The sequence below is a fragment of the Neolamprologus multifasciatus genome, chromosome 22, assembly GCF_963576455.1.
Source record: "Neolamprologus multifasciatus chromosome 22, fNeoMul1.2, whole genome shotgun sequence".
Lineage (NCBI taxonomy): Eukaryota > Metazoa > Chordata > Actinopteri > Cichliformes > Cichlidae > Neolamprologus > Neolamprologus multifasciatus.
Genome location: NC_140459.1, coordinates 18,799,889 through 18,822,444, shown reverse-complemented (window position 1 = coordinate 18,822,444; position 22,556 = coordinate 18,799,889). Strand labels below are relative to the sequence as shown.

The 22,556-nt window shown below is 42.2% G+C and overlaps 2 protein-coding genes across 3 annotated transcripts; both read left to right on the top strand.

Moving 5' to 3' along the window:
• Nucleotides 1-5,652: 5,652 nt before the first annotated feature.
• Nucleotides 5,653-14,757, top strand: dclk3 (doublecortin-like kinase 3). Its single transcript, XM_085149785.1, has 7 exons — nt 5,653-6,162; nt 7,332-7,543; nt 8,021-8,152; nt 9,601-10,797; nt 11,872-12,004; nt 12,089-12,256; nt 12,378-14,757. Exons 1-7 carry the CDS (start codon nt 6,096-6,098, stop codon nt 13,088-13,090), a joined length of 2,622 nt encoding a protein of 873 aa, XP_085005911.1. The 5' UTR covers nt 5,653-6,095; the 3' UTR covers nt 13,091-14,757.
• On the top strand, nt 14,553-21,654 carry zftraf1 (zinc finger TRAF-type and ring finger containing 1). Of its 2 annotated transcripts, XM_085149803.1 has the most exons (7): nt 14,553-15,065; nt 15,320-15,669; nt 16,741-16,835; nt 17,512-17,655; nt 18,722-18,933; nt 19,092-19,270; nt 20,304-21,654. In XM_085149803.1, the coding sequence occupies exons 2-7, from the start codon at nt 15,382-15,384 to the stop codon at nt 20,514-20,516; spliced, it is 1,131 nt and encodes a 376-aa protein (XP_085005929.1). In that variant the 5' UTR covers nt 14,553-15,065; nt 15,320-15,381; the 3' UTR covers nt 20,517-21,654. The 2 variants fall into 2 exon arrangements, with proteins under 2 accessions (XP_085005929.1, XP_085005928.1); XM_085149802.1 differs by having other exon boundaries at nt 14,553-15,669.
• Nucleotides 21,655-22,556: the final 902 nt, after the last annotated feature.

Below are 22,556 nucleotides of genomic sequence, written 5' to 3'. Positions count from 1 at the left end.
GCATGTTTTATGAGATTCAAGAAGTTTGTCATTGTTCAATTTTTTCAACCAAGGTATGCAGAACTCTGAACATGCAAAACCTTTAAGCAGATGGACAGCAGCAGAAGACGGCACTGGGTATCACTCCAGTGAGCTAAGAACAGGAAACTGAGGCTGCAATTTATATGGGCTCACCAAAAGTAGACAACAGAAGATTGGAAAGACCTAGTGTGACGAGTCTTGATTTCTGCTGCAACAACAACATGAAAGCATGGATCCATCCTGCCTTGAATCAATGGTTCAGGCTGCTGATGGGGATATGATGGTATGGGGGATAATTTTGGGAACACTTTGGGCCACAGCGTACCTGATTATTGTTGCTCACCATTCCATCCCTTTATGATCAGACTGTACCTTTTAAAGTTTGATTGCAGGAGGATAACACACAATATAACAAAGCTCAAATTGTCTCAAAATGGTTTGCTGAAAACGACAACAAGTTCTATATACTCAAATAAGCTCCACATTGACCAGATCACAATCCAATAGAGCACCTTTGGGATGAGGCGGAACGGGAAATTCCATCTCGGATGTGCAGCCGACAAATCTGCAGCAGCTGTGTGATGCTATCATGTAAAAATGGACCAAAATCTCGGAGGATTTTCCAGCACCTGGTTGAATTGTTGAGACAACGCCGGTCTCTGCGATTCTTTTGGTCCTGGTAGAGATCACGCTGAGATGTTTCCATGTTTTACACAATCCTTTTATTACCCATTATTCTCACAGATGCATCTGGAGATCAGCACACTGCATTTCTATGCAGTCCTATGCTAAAGGCTGATCTAAAGAACTCCACACAACAGTTACAGTTATAACCTCTGGTCTCCTCCCCCCTACAGTAAACACCCGCACAATGGAAATACACTAGTACGGTGGCCAAGGGTGCTGACACCCTGACCCCCACCTCCTTTTAAGGTAGTGTCTGCTTGCCCTTTGTTTGCTCCTCAGCCTCAGTAACTCTTGCTTCATGCCCTGGGGGTGGGGGTTGATTGTCCTCCTGCCTGTACCTCAGTTCTTTGTTCCCATCCCAGGCCTTTTTTCTATTTTGTATCCTTACACCCATTACCACAATATTATAATGTTGCAAGCAATCACAACTATATTCTCTTTAACTTTGATGTACATTAAGGAATCTATTCTCAACAGAATCTACCATGAATGAAGGCAGTTCTGAAGGGAAAAGGGGTCCAACGCAGTGCTACAAAAGGGTACCTAATAAAGTGTCGATAGAAAGGGAGAGAGACAGACTGTAATGACCCGACTGTCACTTGTGGTTTGTTTGAGGCATGGAAATGTTCTATGTGGCATCACATGACTAGTCAGCCACGGACATGTGGCTTCATGTGACCATTCTGTGATCATTTCCAGTCTTTGGCAAAAGCCAGATGAATATGAACGTGGTAATGACGATTTTTTCTTTCGTTTTTGCACAGGACTTATTCTCCAGCTTTCAACTGGTAAATAGAATTTTGTGGGTCACCCCATACACTTATGACCTGGTGCCTGTGTAGCAGATTTCAAACGGTTGACTGCGTTGTGACGACAGACACAGACTGGCTGGAAACTGGATTTATTTCTAAAAGACAAAGTGCACCAGCAAAATCAGTGTCACACAGCAATAGCAGGCCTCTCCTCATCCCAGTGTGGAGTCCATGCAGCTCTGCTTACAATATATAAAAGAAAATACAATCTATCAAAACAACGGTGTAGTTTCTCTCAACAGCCACTTTAAAATCAAATGTTATAGTGGGGTAAAACACAGACAAATATGAAGCCACTAATAATAACTTGTAATATTTAAATCCCCACTAAGATGGATCAATTACACAATACATATTCAAACAACTTTAACTTTTCCCAACATGGCTGAAAATACTATTCAGTGTGCAGCCTCAGGTCATGAACTCATTATACACATAAAACAAAACCTATACATTTACACATACCAAAAAGACAAAGTGCAGCAGCAAAATCAGTGTCACACAGCAATAGCAGGCCTCTCCTCATCCCTGTTTAGCACAAGTAAGGAACACATAAACGGATGGTGTAACAGATAAAAGGCAGTTCCAATTACTATTTTCCTCGTTCAAAGCAATCAAAAACACTTTGGGAGCTTTTAGCCATAAGAACTAATACTTAGCAAAGAAAAATACATCAAATTTAAATGTATAATTTAGTACAAGGAGAGGAGCTACAGATAGTATGCCTCACCAGTGTGGAGACCATGCAGCTCTGGCTGGGAAACCCCACACATGCAACATGTTTACATGTGGCGTCACACTGATTAATGCCCCCACTTCAACAGTGACACATGGAACCTTAGTTTTACAAAAATTAAATTTACACAAAAAAAACAAAAACAAAACTATATACAATTTTGAGAATGTTCACACTCCGTATATTATATCTCAGCTACACCTGACTCTTGTAGTTTTGAGGAACTTTAGTAGCAGTGGTTAACATGGATGCATGTACACAAATGGCTCATCTGGAGTCCTGCTGTGGATGTCACTGTAGAAAATAAAGAATTTAACAGTATGTTGCTTCCTCCACCAACACTATTGACTCACTGCTCTTCCTGATTAGCTGAAGGCTGTTTTTTTTTTTTTAATGTTTCTATTTTCAAAGCTGTTACGCTTTTATATACATTTTTTTATTTGTGAACACAGTGGAGTACGTTTACTCTGATTCATCTGCACAAACACTGGTAGGGTTCAAAGTGGCCTGCGTGGCTTTATAGCTACTCCATTTTCAAAATAGGCCTAAACATGCTAATGGGTTGTTTTTCCTCCACTTCATAATTGTTCTGTTATGTTGATAATAAAAAAAAATAATGGAAAAACAACTGTTGTTGATTTGGTTCTATAATTTAATAATCGGCACAAAACATGTTGTTTCTGTAATGCAACTTTGCAGCTGCAGAGTAGTCACACATGGCAAAAAAAGATAATAGTAAGAAAATATTTACACATATAATACGGATAGGTTAGTATATACTTAACCTAAATATGATTATGGGGTTCATACATGAAAAATGGCTCCTTTGACAGTAACGTTTGCATATGCCTGGGTTAGTCAAAAGATGCCTGACTTTGACTGTGTCAGAGCTTTTAAATGTCATGGATGTTTGGATGAGTGGAGCCCAAACAGATGGCCTCCAGGGTGTGTGGTGCCTGTTATGACATGCGCAACAGCAGCTTCTTGTTAATGGTTACTAACCAGTAACACTAATAAAGTGCAACTCTTTTAGACACTGGGTTCAGAGAGTCCATGCAGAGAAGCATCCTGGCTAATTTAAAAGTAAGTTAAAAAGTTAAAGAAAGCATAATTAAAATAAGATTTCTTAAAGCGTGCCAACCCAAATGTTCGTCTCTGAAAGGCTTTTAGCTTATTAGAAAGCACCAGCACTGACATGATTTGTTTACCGTATCTGATACGCCTAAGCTCAAATTCCTAGATTTGCTCTGCATATCCTCCAGTGCCTACAACAAGCTTTAAAGAGGAAAAACAGACTGAGTCACTCAAGGACAGAGTGCTGAGTCAACCTGTCGTCTTCTTTGGAATTTGTATGTTTTGTAAAAAGCAGTCAGAGAGATACACAGCACCGCACCGCAGCATTTTACAGCTGATTCAGGTTTCTGTAGCTGGATGGCTCTTCCAAGGAATCGCTTAGCCCTTTTCAAGAAAACCACATGGAACCAAGTCCTCTCTGCAGGCAGGAAGATATAGTGAGTACAGGAGCCACATCTGCTGGTCAGAAACATGAAGTGCAATTATGTGAACACGTAAATCAAAAATTACCACCTCTGAGATATTTACCCTGATTTAAACTTGTTAAAATATTATCTGACCAAGGATTTGATCCAAAAGACTGAATCAGTGTGAATGTGATTGCATCAGTGGAAGTGTCGTGCTGCAAAACCTCATGAAGAAAGTGAAGCACTGGATATTCGTTTGCCTGTGACCCACATTTCTAACCAAGTTTCACGAAAATTAGCAACAAATGGCGGAGAAATTATCCACATTAACCCTCCAGGGTCAGCTCCAGGTACGGCTCTTCTGAGCTCCCTGCTGAAGTACTCTGAAGTTAAAGTGTATAAAATAACAATAAATATTAAAAAAGATGGTATTCCTCCTGATATAAAGGCAAAATAAATAATAAATATAGTCCTAGCAGTCATCTGAGCTTTTGTCCTCTCTTTGAGAAAACACACGTACTGTTACGTTTCAGTGGTGCGTCCAGGATCAGGAGCCGGAACAGAAGTTGATGCTTCCTGATCCAATATCAACGGTATCCTGGGAGACAGAGCTGTGTGTGGGGGGTGGGGGCAGCGTATCAAAAGATCAACTACAAACTGTGTGTTTCATTGTGTATGTGTGTTAAATTCCATCTGTGAAACTATGGTAACCCCCTTCAGACTGGCAGCTCCTCTCCCCCTCCGTCAGTGTGAATTGTCACCATATCTCTATTCCAGTCTTTGTGATATAAAAGGCTTTGTTTGGGGATTCATTTTTCTCCCTCATTCTGTGGCTGAAACATAAAGTGATTTCACAAGGACAGTAGCTGGCTTTAAGCACAGACGAGTCAGTTCATGTTCTCTCTTTTCTGAGAATTTTAAAGATGAATGGAGGACGAAACTGGCATAGACATTCAAGCATAGCTCCTCGATATAAAAAAACATGGCTCTTCTCTTACATGTTCACTGTTTTAAACCTCTAAGCCATGAAGTCATCATCTTCTAGGACTGACAATCCAAATATACAAAGAGTAAAGTAAGAAAACAAGGGCAAAAGAGAGCGCAATGGCATACAGTGAATGGCGCTGATGTGGATTTAAACCAGCAATAAGGCCCATGCTGTGTTTTTAACCACTAGATCAACCAAATCCTATCTATCCATCCATTTTCTTCCACTTATCCAGTTCAAGGTCATGGCTGAAGCTGGAGCCTATCCCAGCTGTCATAGGGCAAGAGGTGGTACATTCTGCACAGGTTGCCAATCTATCACAGGGTTAACGCAGAGATTCACACTCTGGCCAATTTAGAATCACCATTTAACCTTAATCAAATTAAACATGAAAGTCTCTGGACTGTGGGAAATATTGCGAAATAAATAAAATAGCGACAATCACTTACAGGTAGACTTTTTAAGAGAAAATATAGGCCTGAATCTAAGGTTAAAATATGAATCTGAAAAAAGATTAACTATTTTGTTGGCCTGTCAGAAATGTGTCTGGGTTTCAACCCTTGATGATCCCAAACTCACCCCTGAGGTTAGGTGCAAGTTGCTAAGGCGCGCACACACACACACACACACACACACACACACACACACACACACACACACACACACACACACACACACACACACACCCCAACCCACAAATACATGTGGAGGTTTATGTATATATTTGAGCCTGTGTGGATTAGAGAAATTCCAAAATAAATTCAAACCCGTGAACCCAATTCTTGCTTTACAAAGTCATCAAAGATGTATGCTGTAGAATCAGTCTACTCTGTTCAAAGAAATCAATAATACTCGGTGTCAAGTCTTGCAGACAAAACTGGATACTTCCGGTAAAAATGCTCAAAATAAAGCCACGCGCCCGCTACAATCGTTAGCCATCTCGAGCTATTAGTTTGTTTAAAGTATGTCAGTAGAGTAATTAATTGCCGTGATAAATATGTGTGGATTTTTTTTAAGTATCAAGTTCGGGAGACACACACATCTAGATGCAACACAATGTTCACTGATTCAAAGTATTTTATTTTGACGTCAAACTCGCTGAGCTTCCGGTGTTTTTCCCTCTCCATCCGTTCAACTTTACCTGTATCCATAGCAACCACAGTAGCTACAGGGCCCTCTCTCAGAGCATCCCGTTACTTTACGTGAAAGCTAAGAGGCAGTATGACAGCAGTAGCTCATGGAGGAAATATAACCGAGCAAGAAATAAGAGTCGCTGGTTTTGAATTTTTATCATTTGTGTTTTAATTTAATTCGCTGTGTTTTTTGTTTTGTTTTTTGTTAAATTATAATTAGTTATTGTTTCGAAAGACATGACTCCCTCACAGAAAGCACGGTATGGATGCGAAGGGGGGCGTAACGCTAAATTAAGATTGTCAGGTGAGTCTTTGGTCGGGCTGAATCGAGTTTACGTGCAGCTAAAATCATTTAAAACTGAGTGTCTCAGCTAAAATTTTGAACTACAAAAGTAGGTGGGAAACATTCGCTTTTAGCTACTAAAAAAATACAAATAATATTTAACTAAAATCTTAAAGACCCTTTTCATAGAAACCATTCTGACACGAGGTAAGCTTTAGAAAACGTTTTTATGTTAATTGTGATATTAATGGTCTCTGATATTCATATCCTCTTATATTTGGGGCTTAATTAATGAGATTAGTAACACTTGTGTTATAACGTCATGCTAAAATGGCTCTTTTGAAAAAGACTAGCCCGCAAAGGACATGAAAAATAGTTAACCTCACAATATATATGGCCTAACCTCAAAACACACACACACACACACTCACACACACACACACACACACACACACACACACACACACACACACACACACACAGAAAAAAGGCTGATTCAGTCTTCTTTGACTGGTCACAGCTGACTCTTTATGGGATGTTTGAGCTGAAGGACATGAGTGTTTCTCTGTGTCCACTCTGAAAAGCTTTTGTGTGTGAATGTGAGTGTGTGTGTTTGCTCACATTGGGGGGGGGGGGGGGGGGGGGTGCTCACGTTGAAGGTAAAGTCTTGTGTTTTTGTCCGTTGTTCTTTGTCTGGAAACAAAACATAAAACCCAAAGCCCTGCCGAGTGAATGGATAACATCTCTCTGTCTCACCGCAGTGCCAGAAAGTGAAATGTCAAAGATGCTGTGTGGGTCTCTAATGATTCATTAATCATGCAGATTTTGCTGAGCCCTAAATAGGTCACACAAGCTTTTGTTGGTGTGGGTGTGTGTATATCTGTAACGGCTTTTCATGACTTAAGGAAGCCTAAATAATTCAGCCGACGGGGCAAGGTGCTTGAGGAATCTCAAATGGCCTTTGGACTCTGTAGGATGGAAAACACTCAAATCTGATCAGCCGGATTTGCTTTCACACTCACACAGGCTCACAGGATGAGGAGCGGGTGTTGTGTTACTTATGAGTTTCTATTGTATACAAGTCTAGAAGAGATCTACAAGCCATGTCAACTTCACTCAGTGTTATAGCACACATTCATAAATCCAACTTGGTTTCCGTGTTTGTTCCTCTACCCCTCCCTTTGCTTCAGGTCCTTCTGTACCCTTGTCGAAACGTCCAGTTGGGGTCCCCCAGCCCTGGCCCATTCACCCTCATCCTGCAGAACATGCTCGCAGGTCCCACTTTCTTCCTCCACCTCCTCCTCTCCTCCCCCCATTCCACACCCGGCATGCAGAGGAGAGTGCTGAGCGGCCTCATCTGGTCACCATTGTCCGCCCATGTAGCCAAAGCACACTACGGAAGGTGAGCTAAATGTTGACTGTTTTTGGTAGCTCTTTAAAATAAGGCACAATCTTACTAGTGCCTCACAGACTACTTATGAGACATGTTATTACAACCATTTTTGGATTAAAACGATATCAAAAAATCCCCTGTGGTGACTTTAATGCTTTCTATTTGATAATAATGCAACACAATGATGGCTTGATTCATGGCAACTCTTCATCAGAAGTGCTCATACAGTCCACTGGAGATGTTTATCTAATGAAGAGAAGACCCAATAAGATAAAGTGTTAGTAGAAGAAAAGAAGGGACACTCTAAAAGTGATTCTTATTAATAGCTTAGAATCAACCTGATTTATTAACCACTTTAAAGACAGTATTGATGATTTATAAATCCCTTCTAAAAGTGATGATTTGATGTTTTCAATTTCTAAGAATATAATTTAGATGGGATGAATTTCCTAACCTAACAGTGATTTTTGTCTCTGGGCTTGCAAGGTAACAGTATTGTTGAACCGCAGGGGTGTGGTGTCCTTTGAGCAACTGCTGTTGGATATCTCAGAGGCACTGGGATTTCCTCGCTGGCACAGAGCCAGAGTCACACGTCTTTACACAACTCATGCACGAGAGGTGAGGCCCAACCATGACCAGATTAACTTGAAAAAGGAGCAGGCAAAAATGTGCAGAAGGCCCCTATAAACCTCCTGCACCCCACACATTCAGTATACAGTTCAATGTAGAGAGTTGTGGTCATTTACTCCAACCTCAATTCGGAAAAAGCTGGGAAACTGTGTAAAATGTGAATAAAAACAGAATGGAACGACTTGCATATTTTATAAACCGAACATTTATTTACAGTAGAGCATTGAAAATATATAAAATGTTTTAACTCAGAAAATGTACCATTTTTTAAGATCAAAGACATCCAACACTGATTTTTTTTTTTTGCCTTGCCTCTTGCACACAGATTTTTCCAGAATTTCTCTCTGAATTTTTTGACGATGTTATGCACTGTAGATGTTTGGATATTCAAAGTTTTTATATTTTTAGGCTAATTTTGACTATTTGATAATGATGTGTTTTTACATTGTTCTGAAATTCTTCTGTAATTTGTTAATACTTTTTGTTACAGATGGGTGAGCCTCTGCCCATCTTCACTTCTGAGAAACTCCGCCTCTCTACGATGCTCTTATTATACCCAATCATGTTACTGACCTGATCACAATTAACCTAAAGTTCTAAATTATTCCTCTGGCTGTTTCTTTTTAGTACCACTTAGTTTTCCAACTTTTGAGATGCGTTGCTGCTATCAAATTAAAAAAAGATCTGTTAATAAAATACCGTATAAGGCTCTGAGATTTGCAAATCATCTCATATGAATATTATTTATATTTGGCACATATTTCAGACTTTCAGACTGAGGGGAAAAATGTGCAACTATAAAACCCCATTTAGAACCTGTGCAAGGTGCACAGTTGTTGTTTTTCTCTTTTGTGTTCAAAATGTTTTGAATGCTCTGATTTGGACACAGAGAAAACATATTTGGACATAAAGCAGTATGGTGTGTATGTAAAAGTGACAAAGACTGGGACTAGGTGTTCCAGGTCTTCAAGACCGTGTTAGGCTTTGCTGAACTCCACAACTGACTGACAAATGAACCAATATAAACTTAGCTAAGAATAAAAGATATTCAATGTTTTCTTTTCACAATAAGTTGCACATTTTTCACAGGTTTAATCTGAGAAGCATCCCTCACAGTTTGCTCTGTACAATGTTGAGCAAAATAATGCACCTTGATAATATATTTGAGGAGAAGAATGGCTTTCTCAGACAAATAAATCATTGCACAAAATCTATTAACTTTGCTTTTATAATTAGCGAGAGCATTTTAATATAGGTTGCTACAGCCACATAATCACAGTACATGAAATTAAAAGAGGTGGAAAAGATCAAAAAGAAAAACATGATTTTATATTAAATATAAACATTTTAGCAGCACTGTGAAATTGATAGAATATTTGCTGCAGATCTGATGTCTGTGAGTGTGTTTTTTTCACCACTGTCTCTGTCTATCACAGGTTAAGGGTGTGTGTGATTTTTTCCGTGGGGAGGTCGCCTTCCTGGCTCTTGGTAAGGCTCGTCCTGAGTTGAGCAGTGTGCAGGAAGCTTTGGAGGAATTATTTCCAGAACATTCACATTACCGATCAAGTGCGCTGCGGGCCTGGGAGAAGAGACTAAGGCCACCACCAGATAAAGCAGCCAAGGCTGACAGTGGGTACAGCGAAGGGACCGACAGCAGTGGGACTAACCAAGAGACATGTCAAGACACAAATACACATGCCAAGCATTATACTAATACTCACACATCTCAACATACAGACACACATGAGGCAGACAAATATAATTCTGACACACAGAAGTTTCATAAAAAGAATTCATGCAGAAAATCTGTTCACCTTCCCAACCACCTGCAGAGGCTAAATGTGAGGGGAGGAATCAGAGTGCATCAGCCTTCTCTGATTGATCCTTTTAAACATGAAGAGGTTCCAAGAAATGCAGACATACCATCTCCTACACTTTGTGAAAACTGCTTAGTGAGAAGACTTAAACATCAGAGTCCACAACCGATCAGTGTGCTATCAGCGAGGGTCCCACTTCCTCCTGTGTCAAAGAGGCAAAAAGAGCAGGAGGCAAAAAAGCCGGATATTTATAACAACCCTTCATCTCCTCGACCAATCAGCAGAGATGAGGAGAAGAGCCATATTCAAATACGGCTTTTAAGTGCAGCTCCAGATATTGGTGAAGCTCTTAAAGAATCACAGAATAAAGAAACCTCTGACCCCCCCACCGATGGCAGAGACGTCACCCTGACAGACATCGAGCAATGCTACGAATTTGGACGTGTGGTTGGAGACGGGAACTTTGCGGTGGTGCGAGAGTGCCGCCGTCGTGACAATGGTCAAACCCTCGCCATCAAAATAGTAGAGCGGACCAAACTGATTGGTCGAGAGCACATGATGCAGAATGAGCTGAGTCTCCTGGGGAGTCTGCGTCACCCTCGCATAGTGAGGCTGTTCGCTCACCACCACACAAACACTCACTCCTATCTGGTGATGGAGCTGGTGAGTGGAGGGGATCTGTTTGAGGCCATCAGTGACCGGGGAAAGTTTTCAGAGGCAGAGGCAGGACTGATGGTGTCAGATGTGAGTGAAGCTCTGAATTATATCCACTGCAAGAGCATCGTCCACAGAGACCTCAAGCCAGAGAACCTCCTGGTGGGTTTCAGGGTAGATTAGTGAGAATGATTGTTGGGTTCTCAAGTTCTTGTGTGTAAAAAATGATAATCAAGCTTCTTTTTTTCATTTTAACATAATACTATTCAGGGTTTTCCCTGGCTTAAAAAGGGTCCTTTTGCAGGGTGACAACAAACATTAACACAATTGGACCCCCTGGCAAAAACACTTTGTTAACTTAGTTAACAGACGTCTGCCTTCTCATGTTATTTATGTTTCACAACTACACCAATGAGACACCCACGCCATAAAACCTAACATAAGTCAATATCAGTGGTTTAAAGCAGTGCATAGATGAGTTGGCAAGTGTGTGACACAATACATGCGTGCTAAAACAAAATGAAAATAACTCAAATGAAAGGATACTTCTGCAACAAAACACATGCATGCACACAGCAAAACATAACATCAAATAAAAGTACAAAGTATATTTTTGATGAAATAAAAACAGTTCGGTCGTAGTTTTGTCGCATGCCCATCATGTTAAGAAACATTTGTTAAACTAATACCTTTCTAGATTTGTGGTTAGAATACATTTTTTTTAAAACCCCCAAAGCAAATAGATACAGTTTAATAATAATGAATAAACAGAGATAAATATAAATTTAAAAAAAAAAACTGCTAAAAGCAGATGGTAGTTGAGATCCTTTATGTGTCTAGTAATCTTAAGTCTAGCAGATAAGACTGAGCCTAGAACTGAACTTTGAAGTACGCTACACAAACTGAGGTTAGAAGGAAAACTGCCACAAAATGACTTTAGATTATAGCAGCTATTCTTCAAATTTTTCTCCCACCAACACTCAAATTTGACACACTCTCTGACTTCATAAACCAAAACAGCCACATCAACACAACTGTGCTGTCAGATCATCATACAAGTATTATATATAATGTCTGTAGAGTAAGAAAGTGCAGTTATTTTTTAAACTCCAAGATGCACAAAAATGTCAACGGGATAAATATTTTGATGACCTCAAAGACTCAAAAAATTCAAACCCAACTTTGCCTCCATGGCTCACTCTGTCTGTGTTTTATTTCACCTACTCCCTTTCTCAGATAGAGCAAGTCGCTGCTGGCATCTGCAGGCTGAAGCTGGGAGACTTTGGTCTTGCCATGGTTGTAACTGAGCCAGTCTTCACCATATGTGGCACACCCACATATGTAGCCCCAGAGATCCTCTGTGAGACAGGTGAGGACTTTATGTGACTCCTTTGTCAGAATTTGGGTTGCGTTTTGTTATTCTGAAAAGTTGTACTTGTTTTTTGCCTGTCAGGTTATGGTGTAGCAGTGGATGTTTGGGCTCTGGGTGTGATTCTCTATATCCTGGTGTGTGGCTTCCCCCCATTTCGCAGTCGTGATCGTGACCAGGTAGAGCTGTTCCAGCTAATAAAGCAGGCACAGCTTAATTTTCCATCCCCCTACTGGGACCCCATATCAGAGGGTGAGTTAAGTATAAGTGTACAAGTAAAAGTAAAAGTACTCGTGTAAAAGTGTAAAAGCAAATATGTGTATATACACACATATTTACTGCGTGTTTTTTCTCTGTGTGCACTCGTGTGCAGAAGCGAGAGGCCTCATCCGAGCTCTCCTTCAGCCGGACCCCACCGTGAGGCTGACAGCAGAGCAAACCCTCCTGCATTCCTGGGTGAAAGCAATGGCTTCAACTTGCAAGCAGAGGGCGCTCACAGACAAAACTCCAAGAGACATAGAAGCCACTGAAGGAAACCCAGAAACAGTCCAGAAACCACCTAAAACAAACACAACAGAATCACTGACAGACAAAACAAGAAAATGCGCCATCAATGAGGAAAACGCACTGAAGGAGCCCAGCAGACAGGATGAGAGACAAACAGCAATGAGCAGTGGAAGAGGACAGGATAAGAACAAACCAGCAGAGCAACATCTAGTGGAGGCAAGCCACTTATCCCCACAGGACAGAGAGCACACACCCTCAGAGGCCTCGACTAGTCAACATAAACCAGAGGCTGCCTCTACAGATAGACGAGAAACACAGTGTCCAAGTCCAAAGCTGCTGAACTCTAAATTCAATCACCTTGATTCCCCCACAGCAGCTGAAACTGAACTTCTACCACAGATTAAGACACAAGCAAAACAGACCAGAATGCAGACACCTACAGGTTCTACACCTCCAACCAACCCATCCTCCACCGCTGCTTCCTCTCTGCATCAACAGAACTTAACTTCTGCACCGCAAAACCATAACAAACCAGACACACATGCCACCACCATCGCCCACCCTCCAACTCTGTCCTGATGTTACTGTCAATCTCCCATTTGTGTGATGAGATCAGGATCATTAATTTCATTGTTCCGGACAATACTGTTGATTTCTTGGCAGCTGAATCCTTCAATGGCCTGCAGATGAAGCGATTTTTACTCTCCTGGGGATGAATATGGTCGGATTAATGAGGCTGGATACATCTCATAAATTTATGTAATCCATTTATCCTGCAATCAGAAACTAATCACCGTGTTGTGTAATGACCGAGTAATGACCATGTCTGTGCAATACTGTGAGAGAAGGATGGAAAGGAAAATAGTGAAGTGCAGTTTCTGATTTTTTTTTACATGCTGGTGCATTAGAAATGCATTTTTTTAGTAAATTTTTGGTATTTTTTCTTTTTCTTCTGCAAATTATGGTTAACTTTGAGAGTAAAAGGTCATGTATGCCACTGGTTTTAGTAGTTATTTTTAGCTGTAAGCTGAAGCTGATCCAGCCTCCTTTTATACTCGATATACTTTTATACTAGATGTTCTTTCCTAGAAATCTGTCTTGGCATTATTTATCTAGCAACGTTAGTTTGTTATCTGCTCATGAAATAAAAATATACATACATTTATATATTATTTGTCCAAATAAATTCTGTTGGCAATACAGTGTGTTAGGTGTAACCAGCTTCTGTAAATTTGAGTTTATGTTACTGATCCTGTGTGATGACAGACAGCCATCTGTGGCAAATGGGTATGTGGTAAGCTCAAGTAGCTAGTAATGAAGATTGCCCAACACTGCGGACAGGGTGAGCACATAGGGCTACTGGGTAAAGTGTGTGTACATAACTGAGTGGGGCTGCAGGCCATTCCACACAGACCAAATAAGGCAGATCTGTGTGTCCAGTGGGAGTGGTTAGATCTGTCCCTCTTGACTGCAAACAGCTGACCTTCTGACATCCTGCCCACCCCACCCAAAGCAGCCAAAGCACAGGCATAACACCCCCATCCTTTATATATGAAACCCTCCCAGCCCTTGGTGCTCCTCAAACAAATATCTAGGACATGCAAACACTTATAAATGCTTATGGCCTCTTAGTGGTAGTTATTCGAGCACTACATGTTTAGGGCTGAATAATTTATGTATCGTTAATAAGCAACATCAGATGAACCCGGTTTGATAGATTGCAGCAGGGATATAAACATCGAGTCGGCGTACCAGAGTACCGGAAACGAGATGATTTTAGTCAAAAAGTTTTGATAAAAGTTATATTTATTTGTTTGTTACACAGCGGTCTTATTAGTAAATATGTTATCACGGTATTATAATATATACAGTTTAAATTATATAGCGCATGTGTGCTTTGGTGTAGTACCCTAATTTCGTCGCATATCAGGTTTTAGTCACCTTTCAAGCCCTGCCATACGCTGACCCACAGGTGCACACTACGCATGCGCCTTTAAAAACTCTTTAAATACCCCAAGTCATCTGCCACAACAAAACATTCCGCTGTCAGCCCATTCGCGGCTGTGCTATAGTAGTTACTGGCGCATAAGAGGCCCTGGCAGAGACAGACAAATATTTACTTTCATATCTGCGTCTCTGCTAGTAATCTCAATCGAGAACCTGTCTGAGTATTAACGAAATTGATCTGGAGTCGTAAAAGGCTGTGTGGGGTGAAGTCGGGGGGAGACGGACAGGAGAAAAAAACCCCCAAAAAAACAAAGATGGCTGTGTAGCTAGAGAGACAAGTCCCAACGGAACTGTCTCCAGCAGCAGCTTTAATCACCGACACGTCCCGTGAGTCCCGCGGACAGTCAGCCGGTACCGGAGCAGGGACGCAGGGAGCAGCCGAGCCGGGCCCGCTGGTGTTGTAAGCCGCTGTCATTGCGAGTAACGGCGTCGAGAGAGGGCACCAACAGCTGAGAGAGCCCGGGTTGTTTTTGTTCTGCCTGGGCAGAGGGAGAGGACTGCTGTGTTTTTGTCAACGTAGCTAGCCGCATAGTCTGCTAGCCTCACTGTAAGTCACCCCCTCCCCCCAAAAAAGTCGACATTTAATTTATCAGATAGTCGTGATTACATTGTGCACATGCTCTCGTTATTATTCATTAATTGGCGTGTTAAGATACAAGTTTGTGAATGTAGGGTCGCGTTAACAATAAGTTAGCCCGCATTCCTTCCTGACTGCCGAAGCGCTAGCATAGCTCACGTTAGCTTGCTGTCAGCTGACCGTTAGCTTGACAGGTGGTAAGCTAACCCCGAGCTAACCTACAGGTATTTCGGGCTCAGCCTGGTCGCGGCAGGTACGTAACAGGCTTTTCAAGAAAGCCACCGTCATGTCTTCACTGGAAGAGCGAGACGTAGGCGTTGCGGCCGCCCCTGGCTCCTCCTCGGCCGGCCTAGGGGTCGGGGCCGTGGGGGTAGCTGTGGAGGCTGTCGCTGGGGTCGCAGCCATGCAAGAGGAGGTCGCGATACGTCGAGAAGGGCCCGAGCCAGACCCAGACGAGCCACCCAAGAAGAGGGTGAAATTACCCGAGGGAGAGGCAGGGAAGCTGGAGGAGAGACTGTACTCAGTGCTGTGCTGCACCGTGTGCCTAGACTTGCCCAAGGCGTCTGTATATCAGGTAAACATGTTGTCAATCACAAATCTGGCCCCCTCCACCCACCCCACAACCCCAAACAAACATCAGCACACCAGCTCAACCTCATAATAGAAGTTGCCCATGTGTCCCCAACCCTCAATCCCCACTGTCAACCTGTTGAATGTGTTGGCCAGCTCCATTTATTTTTAGTGATACTGGATCCGACAAAGGCCCCAAGTGTCAACAGCAGATTGAGCCATAAGGCCAAGAGACCAGACCCAACCAGGCCAGGTGGTCAGCTGTACTGGCGCAAGTTTATAACATAATACTGTGAATTATCCTCAGAGAGAGAAAGAGAGAAACAGAAAAACTACATCCCCAACCCCTCATAAGACTCACAAAACCTAAATCGGAATAATCTTTTGTCCTTTCCTTGATCTTTACCCCAGCTTTCTACATAATGACCCCAAACTGCTCTTGTCAATGTCAAAGGAGCACATTTGCTAAGTCAATCATTGTCCAGGTAGTCATCTGCATTTACATGAATGCCTGACTACACAGTGTTAATCTTTAACATTTATTGGTAATATAAACACAACCCTATGTTCTTTCAATACATAATATTCTGCACATACATCCAGATATATTGTGTTAGGTTTGTTAAGCCCAGTTTCACACAGAAAATGACATCATTAATGTAAAAAAAAAAAAGTTTTCAGTATAGTTTCTTCTTTGAGTTATAATCTGTCAGATATTTCACAGAAAGAGGCAGACAGCCTGTTCAGCAGATATAGCCAATTCAGTATTACAACTTAACCAAAATTATAAATAACCAAACATTTAAGCAAACGTGTTGAATGGTTTTACACTAAATTATTTGTTGTAATATGAATATAAATTAAACTGGCCACTCTTTCATATTTATAAGTTGTTCCAGTTTATTATTTAAATAAACCCATGTAACATATGATCTGTTATTTCAATAATATTTGACACATTTAAGTCAATATTTATTCTCTAGGTTTCTTCCTGTTTAACAACATCCCTAGATAATTTATCGCTTTCCTCAGACCTTCTGATTGACCTGTCAGCATCCTGTTTTTGTCCTACTAGTGTACCAATGGACACCTGATGTGCGCTGGCTGTTTTATCCACCTTCTGGCTGATTCCCGTCTGAAGGAGGAACAGGCCACATGTCCCAACTGCAGGTAAACCAGCAAATAAAATGCCAGTGTATCCCGATTTTGGTGACCAGTAAGTTAAGATTAAGGGTGACATAAATTAAACGTGACATGTGAAAGAAACGCAAAGGGGTATGTAACGTCGCATTCGCAGGGAGATGATCAAACAAACATATAATATATATGAGGATCAAAAGAATTTGGATTTATAATATTTTAAAAAAGAAAACATATAGATGTTAATAATCGCTGTATGTGTGAAAATGTTCATACAAAGTTTAGTGCCACCTGTGTACCCAGCTATTATGGAGCTACAATCATTTTAGTGAGAAGAAGCTGCTGGAGTAGATCCAAATGTTTAGAAAACATGCTAAACAAAACTATAACCAGCGACATTTGCTGCTTAATATTATATATTTCATCCTTTGCTTGTTAGTACTGGGCCTCTTGTAAGAGAAACATTCTCACGGTTGAATTTTTAATTAGGTTTATTGAAGCATGTTTGTCTGACATCTGAATTTTTGCACAAACACAAAAACACCTTAATTAGTTTTACTCAGCCTTATAGTACGCTTGGCAACAAAAGACATAGTACTCAGTGGCTCTTGGCTTTACTTTGCGTCAGTATATTCTACATACCTCAAATCTTAAATATACCCCTGCCCTGAGGTGTGATTTATGCTTTTTCTCCCTGGTTGTGTAGGTGTGAGATCAGCAAGAACCTGTGCTGCAGGAACCTCGCGGTGGAGAAGGCTGTCAGTGAGCTGCCGACAGAATGTACCTTCTGCCTAAAACAGTTCCCCCGCTCCAGCTTAGAGAGACACCAGAAAGAGGAGTGCCAAGACAGGTACACACACACACACACACACACACTCACACACACACACACACACACACACACACACACACACACACACACACACACACACACACACACACACACACACACACACAAACACAATGACAGTTTTTCCAAGTTTTGCAGCACTTGTAGCCAGAGAAAGTGAGAAATGAGTTCCAGGCACTTTTCTTACAAAAGGCCCCAAAAGCATCAAATGAAGTGGGCTCAGGAGAGTAAACATACGGACATGTGACAGTAGCATGATAGTGTGTGTGTGTGTTGACGCGCTGCAGGATCACACGGGGTTAATGTGGTGAAGCAGCTACTCCAGAGGAGAAAAACCACTAACACGATTACAGACTGCACATTATCTTGTATGTGATACTCATGGCTCCTCATGAAGTCCTATGGGGTTGTTGCTATAGCGATAGGTGACCCTGCTTAGAATACTGGTATCTGTGCGAGTGTTGCTATGACTACTGCCGTTTCACCAGGTGTTATTTTTTTTTGTTTTTTTTCTTTCCCCTGGTTGGGTCACACAGAAAATGACGGCAGTCTCCCGCGAGGAGGCGCTGACGTTGGCTCGTACTCTCGGGGCCGTTTGCTCATTAAGATATGAGGTTTAATACGGCATAATTACAGTGCATGATTACAGGTGTTTTTGTTGGGAATCCTTTTTAAATGTCCGCGTAGGCCAAAACTTTCCAGTCAGAAGGTTGACTTATGTAAGCATGGCTTCAATTAGCCGTGCCTCGCTGCAGAGACTAACTAGTACCTTTCACATTACTAATAGCGCGCGTCAACATGTTCTCGCTGAAAAGCACCGCTATAAAGGATGTAGCTGATATGAATACATGCATTTATTCCTTGTGGTTGGGTCTCATCTTTAGTGCAGCATTAATTTTCTTTAGTTCCCAGCACACATTAATTAATACCTTTGGTGACTGTAACGTCCAATCACTACACGTGTCACGCATTTATCACAAAGGACCTGTGGAAAGGATGTCGTTTATGTACACCCACGCCTTTGCTTCCTTTGCGCTCAGCTCTTTCCCCACTATTATCTTGCCAGGGTGACACAGTGTAAGTACAAGAGGATCGGCTGCCCGTGGCAGGGTCCTTTTCATGAGCTACCAGCACACGAGAGTGAGTGCTCGCACCCCACGAAGACTGGAACAGAACTCATGGGAATACTGGGAGAGATGGACCAGAGCCACCGCAGAGACATGCAGCTGTACAACAGCATCTTCAGCCTGCTGTGTTACGAGAAGATTGGGTTTACAGGTAAACCCCCCCCCCCCCCCCCCCAAATAAATAAATAAATAAAAATAAAAAAGAGGATAAAATTGTTTAGTGATATCTGTGCCTGTAATTCAGTTTTTGTCCTCATCACAGCCTTTCTCCTCCTTTCTAATTCATGCTGCATTTGTGTATCCACCCAGAGGTGCAGTTCAGGCCGTACCGCACTGATGACTTCATCACTCGTCTGTACTATGAAACGCCGCGCTTCACTGTCCTCAACCAGACGTGGGTGCTGAAGGCCCGCGTGAACGACTCCGAGCGCAACCCCAACCTCTCCTGCAAGCGCACCCTCTCCTTCCAGCTCATCCTCAAGAGCAAGGTACACTCGCTACCCACTTACTTTATTTTTAGGTTTCTTCACGCTTGCTGGATTTCACTCTCCGCCTGATGTGGTTTGAATGGAGAGGTTTGGAGACACTTAAGGTCCTGGAACTGACTTTACAGACAGATAATCAACTCTGTTACCATGACTCTAACGGGACTCTTTTACCATTTGTGCAAGAGACAAATTTCAAACAGGTTTGGAAAGAAGAGAAGAAGAGCTTAAGGGGATATTTGGTTTATCATGGTAGATTAAAGTATTCTCAAGGTACTTCTGTTTGAACACAGACGTTACCATGTGCGCTTCACATTACTGAAACTCGTCAACCATTTTGGGCTATATAGAAAATTCAAATGGTTTCTGAAAGATGAGAGCCAAGAAAAGAGCGTTACGGGTTTAGGCGGATTGGTTGTACACACAATGATCTTGTTATTTAAAACTTTAAGGGAAGTCTACATTTATTTAGTTTTAAAAGACTTTTGGTTAGAAGAGACTAACCAAAAGGTTAGAAATAAGGCAGGTTAACAACCCCAAGACCCCTGTCTAAATGCACAGAGAAGCTGCGGTAACTTCAGTGTCAGCGGTCACTGGGATTGCATGTATACAGTCTCATAAAATAAGGCTTAAAAAATGGCTTTTTTTCTCCCCACACATGTGCACATTTTCACAGCATTATGGCTGCCTTTACAGTTACAGTGAGACATGCCTGAACAGACCAAGAGTGTTTTTCTGTGTCATTTTTTTATATTTTCTCTTTTTTGTGAAAAAAGCAGCAATATCTAAAATTACCACCAGTTATTGCATTATGAGGGCGAGGAATTCAGTTATGGAGAAGAAAATTCGAGGTAATAGAAGAGCCCATGGGCATTTCTGATGATAAATGTATATGTCAGCGATACTTTGAAGTTGCTTATTCTCGCCAACCGACTGTTGGCGAGAATAAGCAACTTTTCAGATGAGTTTTCACTGTAAAATTTGAGCTCACGAGCTGGAGCCGGCCCCCTGCTTTAACCTGGATGTGTCTCCACAGGTAAACTCGGTCCTGGAGTGCTCCTTCCTGCTATTGAAGGGCCCCTACGACGATGTGTGGATCAAGCCGGTTATCCACCACCACTCCTTCAGCAACGACACCAACGAGACCGACTACGTCCCGTTGCCCATCTCCGACTCGGTGGAGTGCAACAAACTGCTGGCCGCCAAAAACATCAACCTGCGCCTGTTCATCTTCCAAGTCCAAAAATAAAGAGGAGCGAGAGAAAGAGGAGGAAGATGGAGCAGGGGATGGGGTGGGGGTGAGGGGTCAGAGAGAGGATGTGATGATTAAAGAGAGACACCGCAGAACCATTGATACCTCTTAACACAAAAACAAATACATGAACACACATCTTCACACAGGGTACACGCTTCTACACACACACACACACACACACACACACACACACACACACACACACACACACACCACTAATTACACATACCTCCTTTTGCTTTTAAAAGATAGTGAGACCCCTTGCCCGGGAAAGCTGTGAGTTGCTATAGAGATGGGTGGGCATTGATATGAGATTGTGATGGCGGGGGTGGAGCCTGCGAAGGCACGGGTGGTAATGTCGGCAGCAGTGGAGGAGCGGGAGGGGGTGGGGGGAAATTCCCAAATGGTTGGTGTGTACCTGTGGTTTGTGAATGACCTTTCAGTTCCTGACACCCACAGCCAAAGGTAGCACACACACCAACCGAAACAGGTGTGGCTGTTGTGTGCGCGTGTGTGTGTGTGTGTGTGTGTGTGTGTGTGTGTGTGTGTGCCTGGGTGAGAGGGAAACAGAGTTGTGTGGCGGGGACCCCGGAGCGCAGCCGCAACTCTGCTCACCTGTTCAGGTGTCCCAAAGACGCGTGATAATGTGAAAACAGAGCGACCGACTCTGCTGAGCTGGAGCACGTGAAGGAGTGCGTGTGTTAATCTGTGTTGTCTTTTCTCCTCCCTCTACACACTGTACGCCTGGGTTTCCCCGTGAAGCTCATCATCCCACCTCCACCACCCCCCCGGTCTGCATTTCATCAAGAGGAGAGACGGCCTGGCTGCGTGCATGTGTTTTAGTTCTTCGACTTATTCCTGCAGCTGGGGGTTATATTTAACCTTCAACACTAATACCATTTTAATTTTCTCTTAACCCCGAGTATTTAAGTACCTCTGAATTTTTTCTTTCTTTAGTTGGGTTTTAGCTTGTGAACGGCCACCTGTGTAGTGCATACATGAGTGAGTGAGTGTAGACAGATCCAAACTGTGAGATTCTTTGCAAACGTGTCTCCAGGTGAGCAGTATAAGCTTAGAGGACATTGCTAGCAAGGCAGGACTACCACAAGACCTTCAACCCCCCCCCCCCCCCCCCCCCCCAAAAAAAAAGAAAAAAAGAAAAAAAAGAAAGTCTCCTAGGGGTTCACATTGTGTCAGTTCATTTTTGGTCAATTATCGTCTTTATTTGTTATTTGCATCTCTAAAATGAAATGTCATCTAGCAGATGGATTATCACAGGATCAGTGTAGTTCTCATTGCACATTTCTGGAGATTTTTTTGTGTTAAGTTAACTCGTTGTTTTTGTTATTTTTGTGTGTTTGTGTTATAAATCAGGTGAGCCTTTGCGTTTTAACTAGATCACACTGGGTTTAAATAAATTACCACAAACTGACTGACACATAGGAACTTCTAGGGACAGTGTATAAGTGTGTGCTGGGATTCAGCAGAAGCATGAGTGAGTTCCTGTTGTCTCTACACCCGATCCCCCCCTCGCACCCCAAATCTGTGCAGCAGGGTTAGCCTCAGAGAGTCTCAGGGAGATCAGGACTTCTTCATTCATCTGCTCAGAGATCAGCAGCCGTCTCAAGAGGCTTTTTCTGAAGGTCAGACTTCAGGTGGTGATGGATGGTGTGCGTATGTGTGCGTGTTTGTGTGTGTGGAGAGAGGTGGTGTTTTACCTAACAATGGTGACATATTAGTGTTAGACTTACTTGAAGGAAAACGAAGCAACGTTACTTAAGTAGATTCTACTGTAAAGCAGATAGATCTCTCTCCTCCTGACCTCTACTTCCTGTATTTCTGTGTTTTAATGCTTTGTCTCTATGCCAGTGGACTCACTCATCTCACTATGGCTGTACATGTGCCTTTTATTAAAGATCATGGAACCTGCTTCTGCGTGTCTGAATGTTGGGGGCAAAAAAATAGGCCCGGCTCGGCAAAGGCATCAGCCCGTATAAATTATGCATTCAGCACCGCAGAGATGAAAGCTAAATT